Source organism: Eulemur rufifrons, chromosome 19 (genome assembly GCF_041146395.1).
Source record: "Eulemur rufifrons isolate Redbay chromosome 19, OSU_ERuf_1, whole genome shotgun sequence".
NCBI lineage: Eukaryota > Metazoa > Chordata > Mammalia > Primates > Lemuridae > Eulemur > Eulemur rufifrons.
Genome location: NC_091001.1, coordinates 43,509,094 through 43,533,111, shown reverse-complemented (window position 1 = coordinate 43,533,111; position 24,018 = coordinate 43,509,094). Strand labels below are relative to the sequence as shown.

Sequence of the window (24,018 nt, the reverse complement as noted above, 5' to 3'; positions counted from 1 at the left end):
TAGCAATAGAGAGTCAATGAAAACATCGAAGGCAGGGCGGTGAACAGTGCATAAGGAACATGGAACCAAACAGGGGGTGAAGACCTCAATACATGGAGTCAGCCCGGCAGCAACCAAAACAAAAGGCAGCAAAATTCCATGCAGCTGACAGGCTTATTATGAAAGCCATGTGAAAATAAAAGAAGTTGACAGACTAAAAAAGCTACTAAAGATATCTATCAAAAGAAAGATTAAAGAATCTGCTCTGAGACTCAGGATCTGAAGATGTTATAGGAGTCTAGGACTTACCTTTTTGGAGCCCTGACACATGATAACACAGCGCCCCTCATCGTCCTGCAGGGGGCGGTTGGCGTGGCCCACCATCTGAAGCACATCATAGATGGGGTAATCCACATAGCTGGTTACAGAAGACAAGAAAGGAGGAAAAGGTGCATCAACACAGAAACCATACTAAGGAGGCCCAACTCCCTGCAATGTCAAAGAGTCAAATGCAAACATGGGGACATATGGTCAAATTACAGCAAAACGGTGTTTATGAACTTTTGCATTTAGGAACTAGTTTCACTCGTATCATCTCACTTCACATCATTTAGTTTTCAAGTGTAAGGGTCACAAATTTGCTGCCCAAGGTCCATGAACCAAAGCTACAAACCCATCTAATGCCAAAAGCCAAATAACTCCCTATTAAAGGATCAAATGTGTAAGTCAAGCTTTCCAAACTTAAAAGCTGTGTATTTCATGGCTTATTAAGACACCTGACTTTAACTCAAAACTAGAAGCAGTTTCAGATGCTATAATTAACTCACAAATAAAACTCATTTCAAAATAATTTGCATTTTGGGAAAAAATTATCGAGTTAAATTATTCAGGTTTTCTTAGAAAGATTGAATGTTCTAACTTCTTGTCACTACATAGGTGTGTGACCTTGAACAAGTTACTTTTCCTAATCTATAAGACAAATAGGTTAACAACATAATCTCAAATATTCCTCCTGGATCTAACTTCCTGCTTCTCCAACCTATTAAAACATGGAAGGACGATGACTAAAAGCAAATGTGACCCGAAGCGCTAAGACTACAAACTCAAACACCTGGCTCTGCTGGAATCTCGGCTGTACGTTTACTTCCCTAACACCTCTTTTTCATGATAGCTTAATTTCTGTATTTGCAGATTTATGTTCATTTGAGGGGGAAGCTTTGCATTAACACAGAGCACTAACTATACTCACGCATGGATCTTGCCGTTGTAGTACTGGGTGTCCATGATGATCACAAGGTGGGCAGCCACATTCATGCCCCAGCAGAGACTCCGAGAAGCCACCACCACCTGGATAGCACCTGAGCAGCACAGGGGAGAGGAGGACTGAGGGCAGAGCTCCCTGAGCGAAGCAGGTTCACTACCTCCTGGGCAGGTAGTGGCTTACCTTGTGCTACATTTCAGAACTCAGAGCAAGGCTGGCTGGGAACAAGGTCTTACATGACTGAGAGAGTTAACACAACCCTGTGAGAGGCAGCTCCATGCTGCTGGTGCCTTGCTCTGGGGACTATCCTAGAGGAAACAAGGTAATCCTGGAACAGAACCCAAAGCCCAGGAAAGCAAGGCTTACACTAGTGATGAGGGACTGGGCCTCAGATGGGAAAGTGCTAACACCCGCTCAGCCACAGGCCGGCTCAGCACCTGGCAGCAAAATCAAGATCACTCTGAGCTCGGCCCAAACCAGGCAGATCCAAGGGTCCAAGAGTGAAGGCAAGTGTTCTGGCAGGAGGATCTGCACTGAGGCTCCACCGAGCAGTGTCAAATGGTAAAACTCTGTGTGAAATGCTATAGGTCAACAAGGAGCAGTGGTCAGCAGGAGACTGGCCAAGGGAGAATAAGAGCTCTGCCGTGTGCTAAATCTCTCATTCCAACAACCTTGGGGAGCCTGGCATCACCGGAGAACCAGGTCTAGAGCCGAACGAAGGTCCTGGACTTTAGAAAACCAGGTTCTGAAATTACACAATCTTATATGCCTGCCTGTTTCCTCATGTGGCATGCAGGGACAGTGTTTGTCCCACTTACATCACAAGGGTCTTGGGAGGACCAAATGAGATAACAGGTAAATAATCCTAACAGTATTTTGAAAATGTCCAGTATGCTGTAGAGAAATATTATCACCCATACCCTAAAGTTTAATACGTGCCACTTGGTGTTAGCCCTGGACGTAATCTCTGTGCCATGGGGTTTTCTTACCTGAGCTGAAGAGCTGTTCCACCAGGCGTCGCTCCATGGGGCTGAGCCCTTCATGCAGGTAGCCCACCCCATTTAACAGTGTTTCCTTGAGCGTGCTGTCACTTAGCTTCTCCAGGTATGGGATCAGATCCTTCTCGGTGCAGTGCAAGAACCTGTGCAGCACAAGCACTGGTTCAGCTCAGAGTGGTTCCCATCCCTAGCACACACCTTGCCAGCTGTGCAGACCCTAGCCCTTGGCCCGATGGGGCTAACCCCTACCTCATAAAAACAGAACATCCTCCAGGGTAAGCCAACTTCACTTACCGAACCCCCCAAATCCCCATCCCCAGAAGCCAAACCCTGCCCCACCTCTGCCGCTGGATGTCAGCCGCACATGTGGTCAGGATGTCAATGGCAGTGAGGCGGGTCTGCTTGCGAGACGGGACAAAGACAATGACGGGCTTCTTGGGAGAGTGCTTGGTGATAGCATGGTAAACAGGCTTAGCCATGGAGAGCAGGCGAGTTTGTGTATGGCTAATGTTGAATCCCTAGAGACCAAGGGAGAAGAAAAGACATGCAGATTACCAGACCTAAGTAACTCAGGATGTACCTGAGGCCACAGAGGGATGGGAAGAGTGGGTCCTACCTGGATGTGCAGCTCCAAGGGAACAGGGCGCACATTAGGGTGGAAGTTGAAAGTGGAGGTGGCACTGCAACCCAGCCAGTGGGCCACGTCCTTAGCATTCGAGAGTGAGGAGCTAAGTGCCACAATGCGGATGGGTCGCTCAATCTGGGAGGAGATGTAGCGCATCCGGGAGCATATCACTTCTAAGACAGGCTGGGAAACAGGGAGGAGGGAGTCACTGCAGGCCCCTGCTCACCACCCTCTGCCCAGAGGTCCCCTTTGTGAACAGCCCAACAATCTCAAAATGATCTCCTAATTCTTCCAATTAAGGGCTCTCCCCTCTTTGGTTCCACCTCCTCCATGGCACCCAACTTCTAATAAGCAATGCTAAAAGTACTACATAAAAATCCCACATTGTCCTTTTGGAATGAAGTGGCAGGCAGAATCTCTAGGGAGAAGCCTCAAGTCTCAAGCCTCAGATCCAAACATAAGGCCCAATGTCAAGGTCACTTGTTTAGTCCCAGCCCCTCGTCTGTGCTGCCAGGTCAAGCCATACCCCATTCTCGCCCCCAATAAGGTGGACCTCATCCACCACAAAGAGGTTGATATTCTGGACATTCTTGCGCTGCTTCCACCGCCGGGAAAGTATGTCCCATTTCTCAGGGGTGCTGATGATGATGTTGCCTTTGCCCAGCAGCTTCAGGTCCGTGCTGGTCTCCCCCGTCAGGAGCACCACCTTCTTGTTGAGCCTGTCCTGGAACTTCTCATACCAGTCCATGTATACCTGGCAGGCAGCAAGAGGGAGGGCAGAAGAACATCAGGCCATGCCAGGCACCTTTCACTTATTATGATACACCAGAGAAAGACCTGTTGATCTGTAAATCTCAAGCTACTTTCTAATCCCACACCAGCTTGTACATGATGGGGAAGCTTTTCTTTAGTACACAAACTGAGGAAATAACCCTACAAATTTCAGGGCTTAAACCCTTTATCTAGAATCACAGATGAAATAGCTCCTGGGAAAATTCACGTGACAAAGCATGACATCACACCTGCTCTGCAAGGGCCTCCATGGGGGTAATGTAGACACAGCGCCCCTCCGAGTTCTGCAGCAGCATCCGCAGGATGGCAAATTCTGCACAGATAGTCTTCCCACTGCCCGTGGGGGCCCCCACAAACACATTGTCGTCACTGTTGTACACGGTGTTAAATACTGGAAACCAACAGAGAAGCAGTGTGAGTATCAAGAGGGGAGTAGACAGACTGGGATATGGGCCCACTTGTCAAAATAGAGGACAACATAAGAAATGAAGTCAGTTGTGGAGTGCAAACAGGGGTGATGGCATGCGAGCCAGCCTGCTGTATCTCCCCTCAGTTTCTCCTGCCCACTCAACAAGTAAAGGGGGAAAGGCCAAGACCACAAATTCAGCCCCCCTGGAAATGTCTAGGATGACAACAAAAGCAAAAGAGGCCAAGTATGCTTTGCTTTTCAGGCACTAGGACAAAGAACAAAAGGAAACTGGATCCCTTTCTCTGCCCCTTCAATGCTCTCCTGCATTTCCTAGAAATAGTCTAATATAGAAGATAAGAGCCTAAGCCCTGGCATCAAGACTGGATTAAAATCCAAGTTCTAGTATGTATTAGCTGGTTCAACTGGGCAGATCTCTATGCCTCAGTTTCCTCATCTACAAAATGTGATACTAATATTAATATCTCAAATAGTAAACCCCTCATGAGATTGGTGGGATGAATGAGAAAACACTAGTGATGAACTCAGCCAAGGACGTAGTACAAAAAACATGCTCTGTGAAAACAGTCATCATTTATAGTGATGGGGGAAGAGGCCTCAACGCCACATGGTCTGGTTGGACACTTCAGCATCAGGAGCAGGCATCTAGCCTCCTGAGCTTGAGAAATGACAACGCGCCACAGTAAGGCCTTGCTCTGCTGACTCTCCTCAGTGAGACGTGCAGAGTGGCAGAGCAAATCTACCAGTAACTGAGGACTTCTGAGAAAGGAAAATGCCTGGTGGGCCCCGACAGTCACGCCGATGAGCTCCCAGACACACCAAGCGCCAAAGCATCTCCACTTCCCTGTCTGCTGCAGAACACATCTGTCTGTCTCCAGGTGACTGAAAAGGCCACCAAGGGAACCAACTTCCTGTGAATGGAAACACCCACCTTGGGTCTGGATAGGATTGAAGAAAGGAAATTTATCTTGGTAAAGGCTCTCAAAGGCACTGTTTCTCAGAGCAGACACAGGCAAGGGCTGCAGGTCCAGAAGTTCAGTTGGGGGTGGGTACTTCTCTGGTAGGATCAGGTGCCGGAAGGAGACAGGCAGCTGGGTCTCACAAGCTGCAGAAAACAAAAGGGAAGGGTACTAAGCTTTCCTCCCTTTACCTAACGGCCCCCCACAGCCCCTGTGTAAACACCGGAAACCCTAGGCAGCACGTGTACCACTCTGCCCAACAAAGGCAAGCCCGGGACAAAGCGCAAGACATTCTTCTACTCCTCAGAGACCCTGGAAGGGAGAAACTCACAGAGCCAGCGGTCAGACACCACTCGGATGAAGTACTGAGGGGGCAGCGGTTCAAAGACAGGAACGAAGAACGTAATGAGGTGCTCATCTTGGGCGTACTTGGCCTTGAGGAGGAAATACTCATGATGCAGAATCACCTCACTGTCCACATCCTCCACCAGAATCCAGAATGCCTCGGATGAGCCATGCACCTGCCAACACAAGCACGGGCAAAAGGAGCGTGAGCCAGCATGGGGACTCGGCCCTCCTACCTAGCTGCTCTGCCCAAAGCCTTGCCTTTTCATCCCACTGGAAATCCGGCGTGATGGTCAGCTCCACTTTCAGGGTGGAACGCGTGATAGGCTGCAGGTGCACTGACAACTCCAACTTGGGAAACAGGTGGACATATTTGTGGATGGTCTTCCCCATCTTTGGCATGCGGATAAGCTCCCCTAGGAGAAATGAGAGGGCACGGGGGCTGCAGCCCAGCCAGCCTGCTGCAGCTGTAAACCAGGCCTGAAGGCCACTGTGGGAAAGGGGGTGGATTCTACTCCAGAGGGAAGGTTCTTCCCTCTACTCTCAGTGAACCCCAGAAGATTCAAAGTCCCAAGACCACCTGTTCTGCAGGTGGACATGAGAAGTGAACACAGGGTATTGGTGCACAAGGCCTACGAACTGGCCTTGTATGAAACTCTAGAAAGATGCCTGGGCTGTAAGGACAAGGACAGGGGCTTCCCACACACCTATCTCATTATGATTCAGGTCATACAGACGCTCGAAGGGGAAGTTTTTCTTTTCAATCTTCTTCACTACTTCCTCAGGGAGTTTGCGGAACTGGCGCAGAGGACACATGGACTGCCACCTATCCAGGAAAGAGACAAAGCTGTTGGTCCTTTCTGTAGGACTGTAACAAACTGCCCTCATCATGGCTTCCAATACTGTAGCCACAACCATAGAAGATAGTCATTAAAGACAGACGTTTGAAACTGGGCCGGCAGTGAGGCCTGAGTGCTAACAGTGGCTGCCACCCTTCCCTCACTCCTCAGGCCCACAGCAAAAGGCCACCCCTCTTCTCAACTTTCACCCACATTCATGCCACACTTCAGGCATCAGGACAGAGATCACATGCACCCCAAGGCTTTCCCATCTGGCCTAAGGACCCCACGACTCATGGTGCCCATCCTCCAGCTCACTGGGGCCTTACATGCGTTTGTCGATCATCTTGCAGAGGTTCAGGGTCTTGTCTGTAAGCTGGGCCCAACCTCGGTTCAGGACAATTTCAAAGATCGCACGCATCAGCCGGCCAGCCGACTGGGGAAAGAAGCAGCATTCCCACTGTTCAAGTCTCAACTATGCCCAGGCCCCATGAAGCCATACGCAGTTGCATTAACTCAAGCTCTGATGCAGTCACCCTTGCCAACTCAAAAGCAGAGTCCCCTCTGTCATCACTCCTTTCTCCCTTCTATAAAGTAGATGCTTGTTGAATGCAGAACAGTTAGAAATGCAAAAACTGCTCAAGGTCACTGCATGACATTTTAACCTAACATTCACTGCATGATTTTTAAAAAGCTTTTGACTTCATTTAGCGTTTAGGGTTCTAGGAAGAATGAGGGTACCCATGACCTTTAGAGGTAAAAACAGAGTAGCTAAGAAATCTCTGTTCCATTTCTAGATTTATTTATGAGCCCTGTAGCACAGTGGGAAGTCACCTCTCTGTTGGGAAGCAGACATTGGGTCTGTCCTATGGATCTCCCTGTCTCCCCGAGGGCCTCGGGAGCCTCCCAAAATTCTCTCTTAAGGACTTACCTTGTCCACATGCTCAAGATCAAAACAACAGAGTGGCCGTACTACACACACATCAACCAGCCAACCAGGGCATAACTAACCATTCTTCCTATATCTCACTAGTGTCCATCCAAGAGCACAAAGCACACAAGGAACTGTTAGGCCCCTTCTCACAGCCACGGTACGGCTCTGCCCTCACCTGTGTAACATACACCATGTCAGCCATCAGTGCAAAGCCCTCCAGTTTCAGCTGTGAGATGAAGGCTTGGAGAAGCACATTGATCTGGAAAGAAACAAGGCCCACCAGAGGCCAATCACTGAACAGTCCTAGAAAGTGAATTATATTTCTGCTCCGGACATCTATGCCAGGTTACGATCTACAGCTCTTGATTTACAGATATTAAATAATTGTTATTCCATATAAAAAGAACATGTGAGAAGGATACAGAAACTAGGAGAAATGAGCAGGTAACACATGAACCCAAATTCAAGGTTCACCTTTTTAGAAGATTATGAAAATGACCTGATCCTTACCCCAAGCAGAGATGGGCTCACCTTTGCACTGGGTTCCTCAATGCTCTCCTTTACTGGGATGGGTACCCTCTCCAGCAACTTCTGCAGCTCAAGCTTCTCCTCCTGCCACAAGGAGGAAACAGGTCAAGGAAAAGGCAAGTGGCCAAGGAAAGAAATCATCTAGTGACTGGGCAGTGATCACCAACTCCCCATCCCAGCCACTACGCAAGCGCACCTCTCTCACAGTGATGTTCTTAAACTCGGAGGACAAAGAGAAGACTCTGAAAAGCTCAATCTCACTCAGGGTGGGCTTCAGCAGCTGGTTGTAGGTCTGCACCGTATCATTGGTGATGTAGTAGTGGCTGGCTATCCGGCCCAGTTCTGTCACCTAGAGAGAAGGCAGACTCAATCCAGTGCTGACCATTAATGAGCTCCAGCCTCTAACAGTGGACAGTATGTTTCTGTCCTCTATGTATTGTCCCAATAGGACAACTAGATGAACTCATAGCAGTACAAGTGCCTGTTTCAGGCACATGAAGAAAGATGACATGACAAATTGACCCATAGTAAACTGGGGTCCACGTATACAAGATCACTGAATTATCCACCTCAACTCCAGTTATAGAAAAAGAAGTGCCATTTTATTTATTTATTTATTTATTTATTTATTTTGAGACAGAGTCTCGCTCTGTTGCCCGGGCTAAGAGTGCCGTGGCATCAGCCTAGCTCATAGCAACCTCAGACTCCTGAGCTTAAGCAATCCTTCTGCCTCAGCCTCCCGAGTAGCTGGGACTACAGGCATGCGCCACCACGCCTGGCTAATTTTTTCTATATATATTTTTAGTTGGCCAGATAATTTCTTTCTATTTTTTTAATGGAGACGGGGTCTCGCGCTTGCTCAGGCTGGTCTCAAACTCCTGATCTCAAGCGATCCACCCGCCTCGGCCTCCCAGAGTGCTAGGATTACAGGCGTGAGACACCGCGCCTGGCCAGAAGTGCCATTTTAAAAGTTCCTAAGTTTAAAGGGTGCAGTCCAATCCTACCCGTTTTTCTACCATTCTAAGTGACAAGCAATTACATAAGCAGTACTTAAATTGGGAGCAATCTGAAAAATTTTCTCCTCGGCCTACAACTTTTGCTGAGAACTTTACCTCAAAACTCTCACTGCCCTCACCTGGAAGTTGCCCGTCTTCTTGTCATACTTGACCAGATTGTTTTTGTCCAGCATCAAGGCAGCAGTGTGAACCAGATCTAGTCGGCGCTGGTCCAGCAGGGGATCTCCCTTGAGGTCATCGTGAGAGATGCCATAGAGGGTTGGAGATCGGAGCATTCGGATGTACAGGTAGGCATAGCCCAGCCAGTTCACTGCATCCTACGAGAGACAGCTTATGGTTCTTAGCATGGAGAACTCCTGATATCCAAATAAAAGACTCCCATGGATTGCTTAGAAATTAATTTCCAACTACAAGGATGTATATTATACCATTTCTAATAATTAAATATTGTCTACCTTTGCATTCTGGACGTTCCCCAGCACGATTTCCGCATTGAGCATGTCGGGAAGCTTTGACACCATCTGGCTCTCAATAGGAAGCTGCTGATTGAGGAGGGACAGGTAGTACTGTAGCTCCCCGTGAGATGTGATGAGTATGCCTTCACCCTTCGTGTCATACTGGGGTCGTCCAGCACGTCCCAGCATCTAGAACAGAGACAGTGAACCAAGAATGCTATAGCAAGAGAGCTTCTGGTTTTCATCCAGGGATTCCACATTTTAGAATCTGGACTTTGCAGCATCCTTGCATTTCAGGCACAGGATACTCATCCCCACTGAGAATAAACCTGAAGGCTCTTTACCTGCAGAATGTCCAGGGCTCCCAGTTCCGTCCAGCGCCCCTTCTCTGGACTGTACACCTGGGTGCCTTTGATGATGACAGTATGTGCAGGAAGATTTACACCCCAAGCCAGAGTTGCTGTGGAAACTAAAACCTACAGAGGCAAGGTAAGGTAATGAGGAGAACAGACGTCAGCACCAGAGAGTTAATATCCCTGACTTCTCTGGGCAACAGGCCTCAGAACTTCTAATAGGACTGGTGAGGGGGACAGAACTGGGGGTGGAGGGGCGTCCTAGTACTTGTCAATGTGACACTAGAATAAAGAGGAAAGCGTTCCTTGGACTGCTCATCTATTCAAGAATATTTCAAGGTTCCAGAAATACCTAAGAGTCATAAGTATAGACCTATATTAATCAACTTAAGGTTACCAGAAAATGTAAAATACAGGCTACCCTGAAAGAGGGAATGAACAAGGTCCTGACCTTACGAGGCACTGTTTGGAGTTATCTGGTGTCACCAAAGTGCTTACTTTGCTATGCTCCTTAGACACTTTGCTAGACTCACTCATCTTCCCTCACACAGGGTGTGAAGAGGTGGTACAGGTTGTATTTATTGCATCCACCACAACCCTCTGACCTGGGAAAGCTGGGCCAGAAACAGTAAAGTACCAAGAGCAAACATATAGTACAACCTTTGACATTTCAGGTCTTTTGAAAGCTGCATCACCTGCTCCCCCACCAAAAGCTTTGCCCACCCTCACCTGAATATGTTTATCAGCAAAAAGATCCTCCACAAGTGTTCGGTCAACTCTGGTCATGCCTGCGTGATGAATGGCAAAGCCGTACGGCAGAAGATCCTTCAGCTCCAGGTTCTATGGAACAAAGAGGAGAGGATGAGGCAAGCCCTCCTGCAGGAGTCTTCCAGGTCTAAGGAAATCTACTCCCAGGAGACTCGTCCCTTACCTATTCCACAAGGCCACATATAATCAACCTTAACCCATGTGAAACAACAGCACCATGGTGCAGTCCTAGGAGTTGTCTGGGATCTTGGATGGAGACAGCTGCCAGGTAGGAATGATGGAACTAGGCTGGCCCCTCCTCACCTTGCATTGCTCAGCTTCCGTCCGCAGGACTTCGGTGGAGGCTGAGCCCTCTCTCAGAAACAGACCCAGAGTGTCCTTCTCTAGGCACATGTCCCTGATGGCCCTGGCTGTCTTCCCAGTCTCCTTGCGGGAGTGGACAAACACAAGCACCTAAGGAGAGGCCACAGTTCATCACAATCACGAGACATAGCTCTAGCAGACACTGGCGCAGCCCTAAGATACCTACAGCAGGAAACACAGGCTGTACTATCATTACCAAAAGCTAATGTCTTGGACAGAAGAGCAATGGCAGAAATGTGTGCTGGCTCAGAGAAAGCCTAAACAGAGCTGGAAGGACCAAGACCCTAAGGGAATGAACCAGCCAAGTACAGAGTCCTAGAGCTGAAAAATTCAACTAATTCTGGCACCTTATCTTGAAAAGCAAGTTTAAATATGCCATGAATGCAAATTCAGAAATCTCAACTAAGAATATGTGTTCAGGCCCCTTATAGTCAAAGCCACATGAAGATATAACAGTTAAAAATACTGTATTATTTATAAAAGGACTTAGGAAATAAGTCTGAGACTAGTGTGATGTTGTAGGAAATAAAATCCTCCTAGTATTTAGTGCCAAGAAAAAATTTGTCTCTTCATATAAATTCATACACTTTTTTTTATCAGACAACCACGTTTCCTTATTCTTTGTCTTGGTTAACATTGTTAGACTTTAGTATTCAACTTAAAAACTCTATCATACCTCCTGTTATAGTAAGATGCCCTCTTAGTTTTTAATTTTCATCTTTATTTTTACTGTCTTGCACTTTCAGTGTAAGCCTTCCCAAATCTTTTATGTAAGGCCCATGACAATGTGAACAGACAGACTGATTATCTGGGCTGATTTCTTTTGGGGGAGCTTTTTAAGTACAAATCCAATTTCTTTAATGGTTATAGGACTATTCAGGTTATCTAATTCATCTATGCTGAGGTTTTTGTTTTTTGAGACAGGGTCTCGCTCTGTTGTCTGGGCTGGAGTGCAGTGGCGTCATCATAGCTCACTGCAACTTCGATATCCTGGGCTTAAGTGATCCGCCTGCCTCAGCCTCCTGAGTAGCTGAGACTATACAGGCACCCACTACCACACCCAGCTAAGCTCATCTAGGCTGAGTTTTGATGATAAGTTATCAGAGAATTAGTCCATTTCTTCTAAGTCTTTAAATTTATAAACATAAAATTGATCATTGTATTCCTTTATTATCCTTTTAATGTCTATAGGTTCTGTAGTAATATCTCATTTCATTCCTGATATTGGTGATTTGTGTTGAGTCGTCTTATCTTTGTCAGTTTTGCCTAATGATTGGTAAGTCAACAATTCAAATGAACAAGGTTCAAGAATAACAACAAACCATGAACAGACCTGATTTTTTCCAGCATGTTCCATGATTTTCTCATAGACTATTTCATTCATGATCTGGAAACGCTTGATAGCTTTTTTCTCTGTGATGCCCACGTAAGTCTGTTCCAGAGGCACTGGGCGGAAGCTAGAAGTTCAACAGACAAATGAGGCTTTTGGCAGAGAACATTGAGGGAATAAACAGTCCTTTTCACTGCCCCAAGGACAATATTCCTCTTTTTGGATTCACACATCAAAACTCAAAGGCCCTTCTTTTTCTTTCTTTCTTTCTTTTTTTTTTTTTTGAGACAGAGTTTCGTTCTGTTGCCCTGGGTAGAGTGCAGTGGCATCATTGTAGCTCACTGCAACCTCAACCTCCAGGACTCAAGCGATCCTCTTGCCTCACCCTCCTGAGTAGCTGGGACTACAGGTGCATGCCATGACACCCAGCTAATTTTTTTATTTTTAGTAGAAACAGGGTCTCACTCTTGCTCAGGATGGTCTGGAACTCCTGAGCTCAAGCAATCCTCCCACCTCAGCCTCCCAGAGTGCTAGGATTACAGGTGTGAGCCACTGCACCCAGTCCTAAAAGCCCTTCTAAAACCCAATCCAGTAGCACTCCTTTGAAAGGGAGAAGGAAAGCAGGAAGTCACCTGGGATAAACTTCTCCCAGTCTTTTCTTATACCTGTTGTCAAAGTAGAAGAGGCCCTTGGCAGGGTCAACACGCAGAAAGGTAGCTACATCTTCATAGTTGGGGAGGGTGGCACTGAGACCAATGAGTCGGACATCCTCTTGGGTCATCTCAATGTTTCGGATGGCCCTGGCCACCAAAGCTTCTAAGACAGGCCCTCTGTCATCATGGAGAAGATGGATTTCATCCTAAGGAATAGAAAAGCAACAGTGACCTCTAGGACTGGAAAAATGTACCCCCTTTCCTGAGACTAGTCCCATTTTGTAGGAATATAACCTAATATGCTTAAGAAAGAAGACAAGACAATGAGTGCATTGCGCACCGTTTGGGGAGTGGTAACACTTGAAGGTGCTGACTCGGGAAAGGGGGGGGTGGGGAAAAAATATGAAACTATTGTTTTTAACTTGCACTGTTCACTTAATAATTTATCATGAATAAAAAAAAAAAAAAGAAAGAAAGAAGACAAGAAAGGGAATTCCAAGCCAGAGAAACCCAAAGGATAAAGACATTATTCACAGCCAGACGCGGTGGCTCACGCCTGTAATCCTAGCACTCTGGAAGGCTGAGGCAGGTAGATCGTTTGAGCTCCGGAATTCAAGACCAGCCTGAGCAAGAGTGAGACCCCACCTCTACTAAAAATACAAAGAAATTAGCTGGACAACTAAAAATATATAGAAAAAATTAGCCGGGCATGGTGGCAAATGCCTGTACTCCCAGTTACTCGGGAGGCTGAGGCAGAAGGATTGCTTGAGCCCAGGAGTCTGAGGTTGCTGTGAGCTACACGGCACTCTAGCCCAGGCAACAGAGTGAGACTCTGTCTCAAAAAAAAAAAGACATTATTCACCATGGAATACTCCAGGAAATAATATACTCTAATCATGAGTTGCTTTGCTCCAGTTTGGTAAAAAATATTTTATGTCAAGAACTTTTAATACCTCAGGTAAATGAGTTTATAACTTTAGTCAAAGATATATTTCTTTATGAAAAATGATATATGGTCTGATCAGAAGCTTCACCTCTGGGCAGTTATCTCTACCAAGAACAAAAGCTATTATGCATCAAATGATGAGTTCACATAGTTTAAAGTAGTGCTTCTCAAATTTCAGCAAGCTAGTCAAAATGCAGATTGGATTCAGTAGGTGCGGGGTAGGGCCAGGAATTCTGTATTTCTAACAAGCTCCTATTCCAAGCTGCTGCTGCTCCCCCATGGATCAGACTTTGACTAGCAAGGCTCTAAAGCAGGAGTTGGCAAATGTCTTTTTAACGGACCAGATATCAGTATTTTAGGCTGTGGGCCATGCAGTCCCTATTGCAAATACTCAACTCTGCCATTGCAGCACAAAACAGCCATAAACAATACGTAAACATGCTGGGCATGGTGGCTCGTACCTGTAATCCCAGCACTTTCGGAGGCTGAGGCAGGAGGACTGCTTGAGCCCAAGAGTTTGTGACCACCCTGGACAATAGCAAGACCCCAGCTTTACCAAAAAAAAAAAAAAAAAAAAAAAAAATGGCCGGGCATGCATGGTGGCATACACCTATAGCCCCAGCTACTTGGGAGGCTGAGGCAGGAGGATCGCTTAAGCCCAGGAGTTTGAGGTTGCAGTGAGCCATGATGATGACACCACATTCTAGTCCAGGCAAAAAATGAGATCCACTCTCAAAACAAAAAAAAAAAAAAAAAGAAAAGAAAAACAAAACAAAACCAATATGTATACATATATGTGGCCATGTGCCAATAAACAAAAATCAGTAGCCAGAGATTGCCAACCTCTGCTCTAGAATACTGAAAACCAACATATGAGGTCCCCTTTCTTGCTTTCCCAGACACTTACACTACAATCAGACTTAGTCATTGCTCTATCAGTGCTTGTGCATATTTGAAACAAAATATGCTGATTCTTTACTCATTCCCTTGGAAAATGTAGTATTTGTTGAGCTCTTCAATGTTCTGGGAGGAAACAATTAGCTTTTTGCCTGTTTGCATTTATTTGAAAATGCTTCAGACATAAAAAAAGATGAAGAATAACATGGCAAACACATGCACCTACTGGGGAATTTTCTGTTAAGTGCAGATTCTCATTTAATGGTAACAGCAAAGCTGACGATGGCTGTCATTAGAAAGGCTAGGACCTACAGAAAAGGCACTGAAGAAACATCTAATGTTCAAACCCAGCAAACTCTCCTGAGCCACAAGTGGGCTCTCCCTGCTCACCAGAATGATGAGCCGCACTAGCTGAGTGTAGGTGCGCTCGCCACCCTTGCGGGTAATGATATCCCACTTCTCAGGGGTGCAGACGATGATCTGAGTGGCGCTGATCTCTTCCTTGCACAGCTGGTGGTCTCCAGTCAGTTCAGCAACAGTGATGCCATAAGTGGCCAGGCGCTAGGGGGAGGAAAGCTATGTCAGGCAAGAATGCTTGAAGGGGCTGGGGTCTCACACTTTCTGTCTCGGCAGTCTGACTGTAGGGTACTGGGAGTAGATTACCAACCCATCAGGCAAATATCAGGTGAGTCAAATCGTATATTCCCAAAACAAATCCCAGTTTCACTCAGGCAAATGAAGCAGACAAAGGAGCTCTAGGAGCTCTGCACACATGGGGAGAAATGGAAATTTATAAACAAGACCTGGAGTAACACCACTAGGTCTATTATTACCTATATTCACATGATGGTTCATAAATATTTCAATAATACAAACGATACCAACTGTCAAAAATTGCTATGGAGAGACTAAAAGAAAGACGGTAAACCCTTGTAAAAGATGGTTCAAGACATTCTCACTTCAGAAACTCTCTGTACCTGGGTCAAGTTCCATCTTTGAAGTGGAAAAAATACAGCACATGAGGCATTCCAGAGATGCCCTAAAACAGGAAGCAGTGAGGTCCTGGCCTTTTCCCAATACTTTGGCAGTTGCACACAGTATCTTTGGAGGGTATTTCTATTTCTTTACCTTTCCAAAACTGCCCACCATCTCCTGCACCAAGGACCGCATGGGAGCAATGTAGATAATCTTGAAGTCATCCACATTGATTGTGCCGTCCATGTTTATGTGTTTCCCTATCTCGCGAAGCATACACATCAGAGCCACGTTGGTCTTCCCAGCACCCTAAGAGAGAAGTCAGGGACAGGAAGGCCTGTTTACCTGGTTAGGTTCACTGCCCTAACTTCCATGGGCTTATCTCCCAAATAGACAACATAGCTTGTCCTGGGTATTTCATCCTACCATTTAACATCTCTTCCATACATGGACAATGAATTGGGGGTGGGGATGGAGGTGAAGAACAATCTTGTCACAATATTCCATACCACAATCCACATGAAAACAGCAGGCAGCGCAGCACTTACGGTAGGAGCACACAGCAACAGGTTCTCATCTGTCTCCAAGGCAGCGCGGTAGAGTTTACTCTGGATCCGATTCAGTGTTTTGAAGCCCTCAAATCCAGCCTGGGCATACTTCGGCAGCTTTTCCACGGGAAGCAGTTGCTAGAAGGAAGAAACACCATACGTCATGTTGGCAGCATCCTCGAGTAGACTATCCATTTTTGTAACATCGCCAGGATTTTGTTTCTTGGCAATCTCCTTACATAACTCTCCATTCAAGGCCAGTCCAGAGAGATCAATACTGTTCCCTGGGCTCAAAATCAGAATGGGAAAACTGTGAAGCAGCTTCCATTTCTGTAATAATCTATGAGACAAGGCTACATTTTGATCAATGGTTGAAATCCAAATTGGAAGGGAAGTGAACTGAACAGAGAGTTGAGAAAAGCAATTCACTCACTTCTTCTGAGCCAAAGGGCTTGGGCTTCAGAGCAGGAACATGCACCTCTTCATAGCCCTTACGCTGGCGACGGAAGGACCCGTCAGGAAGCTGACAGCGTTTATTGGCCATGAAGTGGCTCCCTTGGGTAAAAACCAGATCCTCCAAGTCCAGAACCTGCCGTGGAGCCAGTGCCTGGGAATGTGAAACACAAAAACACAAAGGAAGTGAGCAAGCTGAGCAAATGAGCTTTCCATCCATCACAGCCTGAGAAATGAAGGGCCCTGGTACCTACCTCTCCACCCTGGTCCAAATCCATGGTTTCCAGATCTGTGTCCATTCGGGATTGACGCACTCGCTCTCTCCGGGACCTTTCCTCCTATAGTAGGGAAAGATAAAAAGCACAACAGTGCATCACCATCCTAGGATCTTGTCCTTCTCTGTCCCTGTTTATCTGCACTTGACTCACAGGTGCCGATTAATAAGCCCCAAACAGAAAGACAACACTTCACATTCAGACACCCGCCACAGGGACAACCAGAATGACCAAAGCAAACAAACACCTTTAAAGAGAGAAGGTACAGTACAGGAATGTCAGAAGTTGATGTTCTACAATAAAGTATCAAGGGCTATAAGGGGTAAAAATGTGGGTTCTGTTACTGTATTTTAGTAAATACCAGGTAAAGGTCCCCATGATGCTGGTGAAGACAGTACCAGGTTGGTGGTCTCTCGACCACACCAATGTGAATGTGTTGGTTCTAATTTTTACCTACGGACAAACCCCAAAGAATTCAGGGAAATACTTTACTTCAACTTCTTCTTTTAATAGGAACTTTAATAGGCTGCAATCTTCTAGCCACTGTCCCTTTCAGCTTGGGAATCATTCACATAAACCAACCCAGCCCTTACTCGAATCAGATCCTCTTTCTCTGTCTCGTGGAGCTGGTAGAGAAACTTGGATAGCTCTGGATCAGCTTCCATCTTTCCCATGATCCTTTCCTTTTCAGCTACACTCTGTGCACTGGCCAGCAAGGTACAGTATAAAACTGCCAATGACAAGAGAAACAGAAGGTGAGAAAGAGAGAATAAAATAAAAATCAACCTTCAACCTTAGGGTAGAAAGAAGGAAAATTAATGAAGTTGAAGCTATGAAAGCAGCATAATCTCTATCAGATACACTACACACGCTGCAAAAATAGCCCACTATATACTCACTCATCATCCTGTGCTGCCGCAACACTTTAATAAAATCGAAAGTGTTGAAACCAAGGAGCAAAACCAGCTGGTTCTCACATTCCCGATCATCACTGGCCGTCTGCAGAGAGAAGGTAATACCACCACTAAGGACATAGCTATCTGCTGCTTCATACAATGTTCCCATGTGCTAAGATACACTGAACATAGAACTACTGTTATCTTGCCTTACCTTCAAAATCTCTAACACTTCATCTGCCTTCTTCTGTGACACGATGGCATCATCATAGAAACGGCTGAGCTGCCGCTGTAGCCAAAATGCATCAATATCCCGAGGGTGCAAATCCTTCTTCTTAGAACTCATCAGTTCACCTGAGGCTACAAGCTACAAAAGCAAGCAGGCACTTAGCCCACCAAGTCCATTTGCTCTAATCACTTTCTCAACACCTTGCATCCAAGTTCTACTTGCCACCCACAGCCCATCTTCTTGTGAGGACCTTCTGGAGGAAAAAAAACTCTGCTATGTTGAGTTCAGAAGTGCAACAGACTAAGAGTTCATCAACACATTTGAGAAGGAGAAAAATCAACTGAAGTCTTAAGAAAATCTAGACACTGGGCTGGGCGCAGTGCCCCACACCTGTAATCCTAGCACTCTGGGAGGCCGAGGCTGGATGACCACTCGAGGTCAGGAGTTCAAGACCAGCCTGAGCAACAGCAAGACCCTGTCTCTACTAAAAAATAGAAAGAAATTATCTGGACAACTAAAAATATATAGAAAAAATTGGCCGGGCATGGTGGCGCATGCCGTAGTCCCAGCTACTTGGGAGGCTGAGGCAGAAGGATTGGTTAAGCTCAGGAGTTTGAGGTTGCTGTGAGGCAGGCTGATGCCACAGCACTGTAGCCAGGGCAAAAGAGCGAGACTCTGTCTCCAAAACAAAAAAAAAAAAAGAAAAGAAAAGAAAAGAAAATCTAGACACTGAATGTTTATTGTGACTCACCTATCAAAAGGTGGCTCAATAAATAATACATAACAGGACCTACACGTGGGGAAGAAGTACACCCAGAAGTAACCTGGCTTTGTAGCAATGGGAAAGACAAACTCTACTTACATTAGCCGAGAGGGTGCAGCGCACAACAGCCTCGTCCCCTTCCATGTCATCATCAGATGCCTCTTCCCGAACTTCCCCATACACATCTTCATCACCTTCCTGTGGAAATAGCCCCAAGCTCAACCATCATCTGGAGCTGATCTCGCATCACCACAGAACCTCTCAAGTCACCCTAAATTAGCTCCATGGTTAGAGCAATGGCTTTGGGGTGAAACCAAGAGCCTACTGGAACCAGGCTCAGCCATACTCCAGAGTACATTTAATGGAATGACCACTTGGCACAGATTCATGATATGCTTCTACCCCCTTTTTGCTTATTACCTTAGGCTGTCACAATGGCAACCAACTGGATCACAGTCCAGTCTTTCTCTGATATACACACACAGTCAATACTTGAAAACAAGAGCTACTAGCTAACAGGAGAGAAGAGCTATACGGAAGCAGACAGCAATCCAGAAATGTAGAGACCACACCACTTGTACTTACCCACACACTGTACATTATGTGCACTTGGCACAGTGCCACAATACCTAAATAATGCTTACATAATAAGCATTGTTAGATGAATAAACTGCTATAAGCAAAACACTGTTAGTTTACTGCTACTTAAAAATCATAAAATCCAATTAACGAAACTTTAGGAAGAGGCTTAGCAATGATCTAACTTAATCACCTTATTTTTTAGAAGGAGAAACTGAGGCAAGATGACCTGCCCCAGATACAGGACCAAAATTGAGAAGTCTCGGCTCCCACTTTAGTGTTCTTTCTTCTGACTCTCCTATGCTTCCCCTTCTTTCTGTCCTGGTATATATTCCAGGGCCGTATTTTCCCTTTCAGGAGCCAAATCCACACACTGAGGACTCTAAGCCAATTTTGAAATTTTTTAAGTGCCCCACTCATTCCTATTTAGTTATATTCAAGAAATTCTGATTAGACGGTAAAACATTAACCCCAGTGTACAAACTAAGTCCATGCCCTTGGGTAAATGTGCAAACTTTTGAAATAGACAGTGGGACACAATACTGAAAAATAAGAAATTATTCCACTAAGGTTAAACTGTAGTAAAACATTGCAGTATACATTCTCAATGAAAGTATTCACCGTACTTTATCTCTAGCCTTTCTTTTTCCTGATCCACTTGGTTTATTTTAAATTATTAATTTATATTTATTAGTTTAAATTTGCTATACAAAACTTAAAGAATGGACTAGATTCATTTTCTTTATCACTCACCTCCTCATCAGACTCAAACTGCACATTCACACCATACGTCTCATCAATGTTGTCATCTGAAAGGATGAGGGATTAGAAAAAGGTACTGAATGGCTAGTGAAACAAGGCACTCTGGAGCCAATGTCCTCCCCAACTGCCTGGCTTGCCTCTCCTCAGAATAGATCTAGGCTCTAAGGATACACACAGACACTCAGATGATCGACCTAAAGAGCCACCCGTGCTGCCACTGCCAAGGCCTTCTCAACCTGCCAACCCTGGCTTCAGCCCTCCTCTGCTTGCTCAACCACTTGAACCCCCAGGCTCTGCCACACTTTCTGCCCTACTCTACATTTAAGAAAAAGGTTTTCAAAGAAAGAAATGGCTTTCAGAATCTAGACATTCCAGTGTCCATCAATAACTCCTCAGAAATCACAAAACAGGTTATAGGAACTCACTGACATTCAGATTTTTTAAATGCTCATGCTGGAAGACTCACATTTACGGGTCAAGAAGAACCAGTTAGTATGATCAGGAAATAAAGATCAGTTACCCATATTTTGGATTTCCTTGTCTCCACCATAGTCTGTGATCTTCTTGCCCAAGTTCACTAGCACGTGGTATCTGGTATCATCTGTTTGACCCAGCAGCAGGTCAATCTCCTTTCGCCTTTCCTTGTCCCGCAGCTTTTCATTCTTTAGGACAGCCAGAACTTCATCAGCTGCCCCACAAAGGATATCACGTGGCTGGTGGCAAGAAACAAACAACACTTAAAACCATAACACACAGGACACCACCAACCAGCTTTATGTGACGGCAGGATGTGAAGAGCCACACATCTTCAAAATCTGCATCATCACAGGCTCTGACCTTTTTCATTAATGTTGATTAAAAAATGCCACCCAGAGTCACACAATTGAAGGAGACTCATCTGTTTTTAAAAAGATTAGCTAGGTGGCCTTAGGAAGCAGGACAGTTTCCACAATGGTTTGCCACATGTCTCCACGTGATAAAGGCACTTGGCAGTCCTCTAGCCAGCCACACTTTTATAATTCTTTGTCCTCACTTCCACTAGCACCAGTCTCACCAGAGCTTCTCAGAGGTCCTCAATCTAATTACGCTTGTGTAATGATTAGGAGCATAAATTCCAGAAGTGACTATCTCAGCTCTGCCAAATACCCCTGTGCCTTGGGAAATTTTCTTAACTATTATTTAACTATTCTGTGGCTCACATCTATCTTCTGTAAAACAGAAAATGAATATTAATAGCATCTATTCATATAGTTAATGTGAGAAGGAAGTAGACATGTCAAGTGCTGCTCCACATAAACTAAGTGCTCAGCAAATATTAGCCACTTCTGCAAATTGGTATGGCCCACACAGGGATCCAGAGACAAGGTTCTTCTGGTCTCCCAGCTGTGACCCTCTCCCTTTCCAAACACATGGCCTCACCCTCTGGCTGGCTCACTCTGAGAATGTGAAAATAAAACAAACTCAGCTTTTTCTATGCACTCACTACAATCAACACAAAAGATTCCTGAGACCTCTGGTCACCAAGAAGCACATGGGGATATTTCCCCACCAGCAACCAATCCTGCAGTAGACACCAGCTGGGTGTCCTCTAATTAAATTCAATTCCGACACTATCTACCTGGAGATAGCATCAGATCCCACAGGTTGAGGGCTCTGTCCCATAAGACTGCCTGCCCCCAACTTTAAGATGACAATCCCAAGCCCCAAGTTGTTTTACCTGTGCCTCTGACTGACCAGCTCTAAACTGGGATTTCCACAACTCCCTCCTTGGGTTTGATTAATTTGCTAGAGCAGATCACAGAACTCAGGGAAACACGTTACTATTAGGGATATTGCAAAGAATAAGAGATACATAAGGCAAAGCGCATGGAAGCTCCACACCCTCTTCAGCCTCACCACCCTTCACATGTTCAGCTACGGGGAAGCTCTTTGAACACAGTCCTTTGGTTTTTATGGAAGTTTCATTACAGAGGCATGATCAATTAAATCACTGGCCATTGATCAACCTAACCTTCAGCACATTTTCCCTCCCTGAGGGTGGGGAGGTTGAAAGTCCCAACCTTGCAATCTGGCTGCCTAGGTCTTTCTGGTGACCAACCCCCATTCTGAAGCTATCTAGCAGCTGCCAGCCATCAGTCAACTAATCAGAACACAAAAAGACACATCATTTTGAAGATTCCAAGGATTTCAGAAGTTGTATGCCAAGAAATAGGATAAAGACCAAATATATATATCACAGTATCACTCACCTGGTCCCCAAGGGCAGCCTGGATGAAGCTGAGTAGCACCTCATAGGTCTCCCGAGTCTCCTTAGTTTTGGGCTTATAGATGATACCCACCATCTCATCAATGCCCTCGGACAGCAGAGTATAACCCTTCATTTTGTTGATGTCGTGCCGGTCTTCATCACGCTTTCTTCGCCTAACAGGCACATAATGTGATGTTGAACCTTCCTCTCCAAAGCAAGACTAGATCAAGCCCACCCTCCTCTCCTCAGCTTTATGGCACATAACCTAATATTTGAAAACAGGAACCTCAGCCTCAGCAAATGATTTCCATTTGGTCTTAATCATTTGTAGGAATATTTCTTTAAGGGATACAGTGACAGAAAAGGAATTCTCTGTCATCCTCTCACTAGATGCATTAAGTGTTATAAGACATGCTCCTCATTTGTTTAAAAAATACAACACTTTATACATTGTATGACAATATCATATAATGGGATTTTGACTAGTTGCTCAGCTCTCGGATGCATTTTCTTTTCCTAGCCAGAGAAACAAGCTTCAATGGAACTGACTGCCATTGACTCCAAAAAAAATTGTAACAAAACCAGAAAAGAAGCTATACTCTGCAAAGTGGAAAACCAATGCTGTATTAACTCATTTCAAATATAACTACTTTAATCAAACTAGGCCTAGAAATCTTGGAGAGTTCATCATAGGAGAAGGGGGAGGACACCAAGATATTCAAGGTCAAAAGATAAAGGTGAGATAAAAGTGAATGATTAAGTTTTGAGATACATCCCCCAAGAATTTAAAAAGAAAAAAAAAAGAAGGAAGGAAAAAAATACTGAACAACAAAAAAATCTGTTTTTCATACTGTAGATGCTTAAGTTAGTTTACAAGAACAAAATAAGTAACTAGGCAACAGTAAACGAAAAAAGTAGTGGTGAGAAGTTAGTAAGGGGGAAAAAAAAAGAATTACTGAGACATGGATGGGAATAACAAGGATCTTGAAAATAACCTGAAAAAAATTAAGACCTGTCTATGGACCAGAAACACATATATCACAAAAAGGTACTAATAAGTTATTTTCCACTTTTGGTGCACTTGTTAAAGAATCTTTAAACTCTCATATCCTGTTTTCACTGTCACTAAGTTGTTTTAATGCCACTGATGTCTGATTTTGCACCACACGTTTCAGTAAAAATGCTGCTCAAATGCTAAGGGAGAGATGGACTTTGGAACCGAAAAAAAAAAGTACTACTCACTTGGCTCGTCTTTCCTCCTGCATCTGTGGTTTGGTTCGTTGGGCCTTATCTCCCATACGGGTGCCCTCCAGCTTCCCAACCAGGGACAATACTTCTCCTGTGGGTTCATCCCGGCGGGTGCGGTCAATGAGAGATCGGTCAGCTTGGAGCACAAGATTGGAGTTCTGAAAAGATCATGACATATTGAAGCTTTGACACGAACAGGGTCAACTCCTATATGTCACAGTGGCACCAACTGATGGAAGAATCATAGCAATTAAGTGCCAATAATCACTAACTGGATTAAAAAGATATTTTCCTTAAGAAAAAATAGCATCGTATAACACCGTGCATAAACATAGAGCTGATTAAGTTCCAGCCGGTCTAATCAGTTGAACAATCCTTCCTCCTAACAGTGCCCATAATAACTCACACCCGGGAAACTCACACCCGTGTTGGATGGGTTGGGAGTGACATGTGGAAGGGGGCGGGTTTAGGGTCTAAAGGACTGGAAAAACCCCTCGTAGAGAGCCCTTAGCCCGTACCGCCCGCCCCAGACCCCAATGGGTTTATTCTCGTCATTTTGTAATCCCCCCTGCGC

General features: G+C 45.3%; 1 protein-coding gene across 1 annotated transcript in view; it reads right to left on the bottom strand.

Annotated features, from left to right (window-relative positions):
• The window catches only part of SNRNP200 (small nuclear ribonucleoprotein U5 subunit 200), a 198,884-nt gene that overhangs the window by 3,621 nt on the left and 171,245 nt on the right, over positions 1-24,018 (bottom strand). The window contains exons 3-37 of the mRNA XM_069495088.1: positions 23,439-23,602; positions 22,198-22,369; positions 20,469-20,661; positions 19,940-19,995; positions 18,707-18,805; positions 17,830-17,982; positions 17,619-17,718; positions 17,313-17,449; positions 16,699-16,782; positions 16,425-16,598; positions 15,992-16,129; positions 15,597-15,752; positions 14,859-15,029; positions 12,638-12,831; positions 11,976-12,099; positions 10,583-10,732; positions 10,241-10,351; positions 9,503-9,634; positions 9,159-9,347; positions 8,823-9,020; positions 7,884-8,036; positions 7,691-7,771; positions 7,335-7,418; positions 6,555-6,661; positions 6,094-6,212; positions 5,648-5,802; positions 5,373-5,562; positions 5,014-5,187; positions 3,886-4,046; positions 3,390-3,617; positions 2,855-3,046; positions 2,578-2,756; positions 2,230-2,381; positions 1,229-1,337; positions 289-397 (exon numbers count right to left, since the gene is read on the bottom strand). Of these exons, the coding sequence (XP_069351189.1) occupies positions 289-397; positions 1,229-1,337; positions 2,230-2,381; positions 2,578-2,756; positions 2,855-3,046; positions 3,390-3,617; positions 3,886-4,046; positions 5,014-5,187; positions 5,373-5,562; positions 5,648-5,802; positions 6,094-6,212; positions 6,555-6,661; positions 7,335-7,418; positions 7,691-7,771; positions 7,884-8,036; positions 8,823-9,020; positions 9,159-9,347; positions 9,503-9,634; positions 10,241-10,351; positions 10,583-10,732; positions 11,976-12,099; positions 12,638-12,831; positions 14,859-15,029; positions 15,597-15,752; positions 15,992-16,129; positions 16,425-16,598; positions 16,699-16,782; positions 17,313-17,449; positions 17,619-17,718; positions 17,830-17,982; positions 18,707-18,805; positions 19,940-19,995; positions 20,469-20,661; positions 22,198-22,369; positions 23,439-23,602 (5,088 nt within the window). The remainder of the gene's footprint in view (positions 1-288; positions 398-1,228; positions 1,338-2,229; positions 2,382-2,577; positions 2,757-2,854; positions 3,047-3,389; positions 3,618-3,885; positions 4,047-5,013; positions 5,188-5,372; positions 5,563-5,647; positions 5,803-6,093; positions 6,213-6,554; positions 6,662-7,334; positions 7,419-7,690; positions 7,772-7,883; positions 8,037-8,822; positions 9,021-9,158; positions 9,348-9,502; positions 9,635-10,240; positions 10,352-10,582; positions 10,733-11,975; positions 12,100-12,637; positions 12,832-14,858; positions 15,030-15,596; positions 15,753-15,991; positions 16,130-16,424; positions 16,599-16,698; positions 16,783-17,312; positions 17,450-17,618; positions 17,719-17,829; positions 17,983-18,706; positions 18,806-19,939; positions 19,996-20,468; positions 20,662-22,197; positions 22,370-23,438; positions 23,603-24,018) is intronic.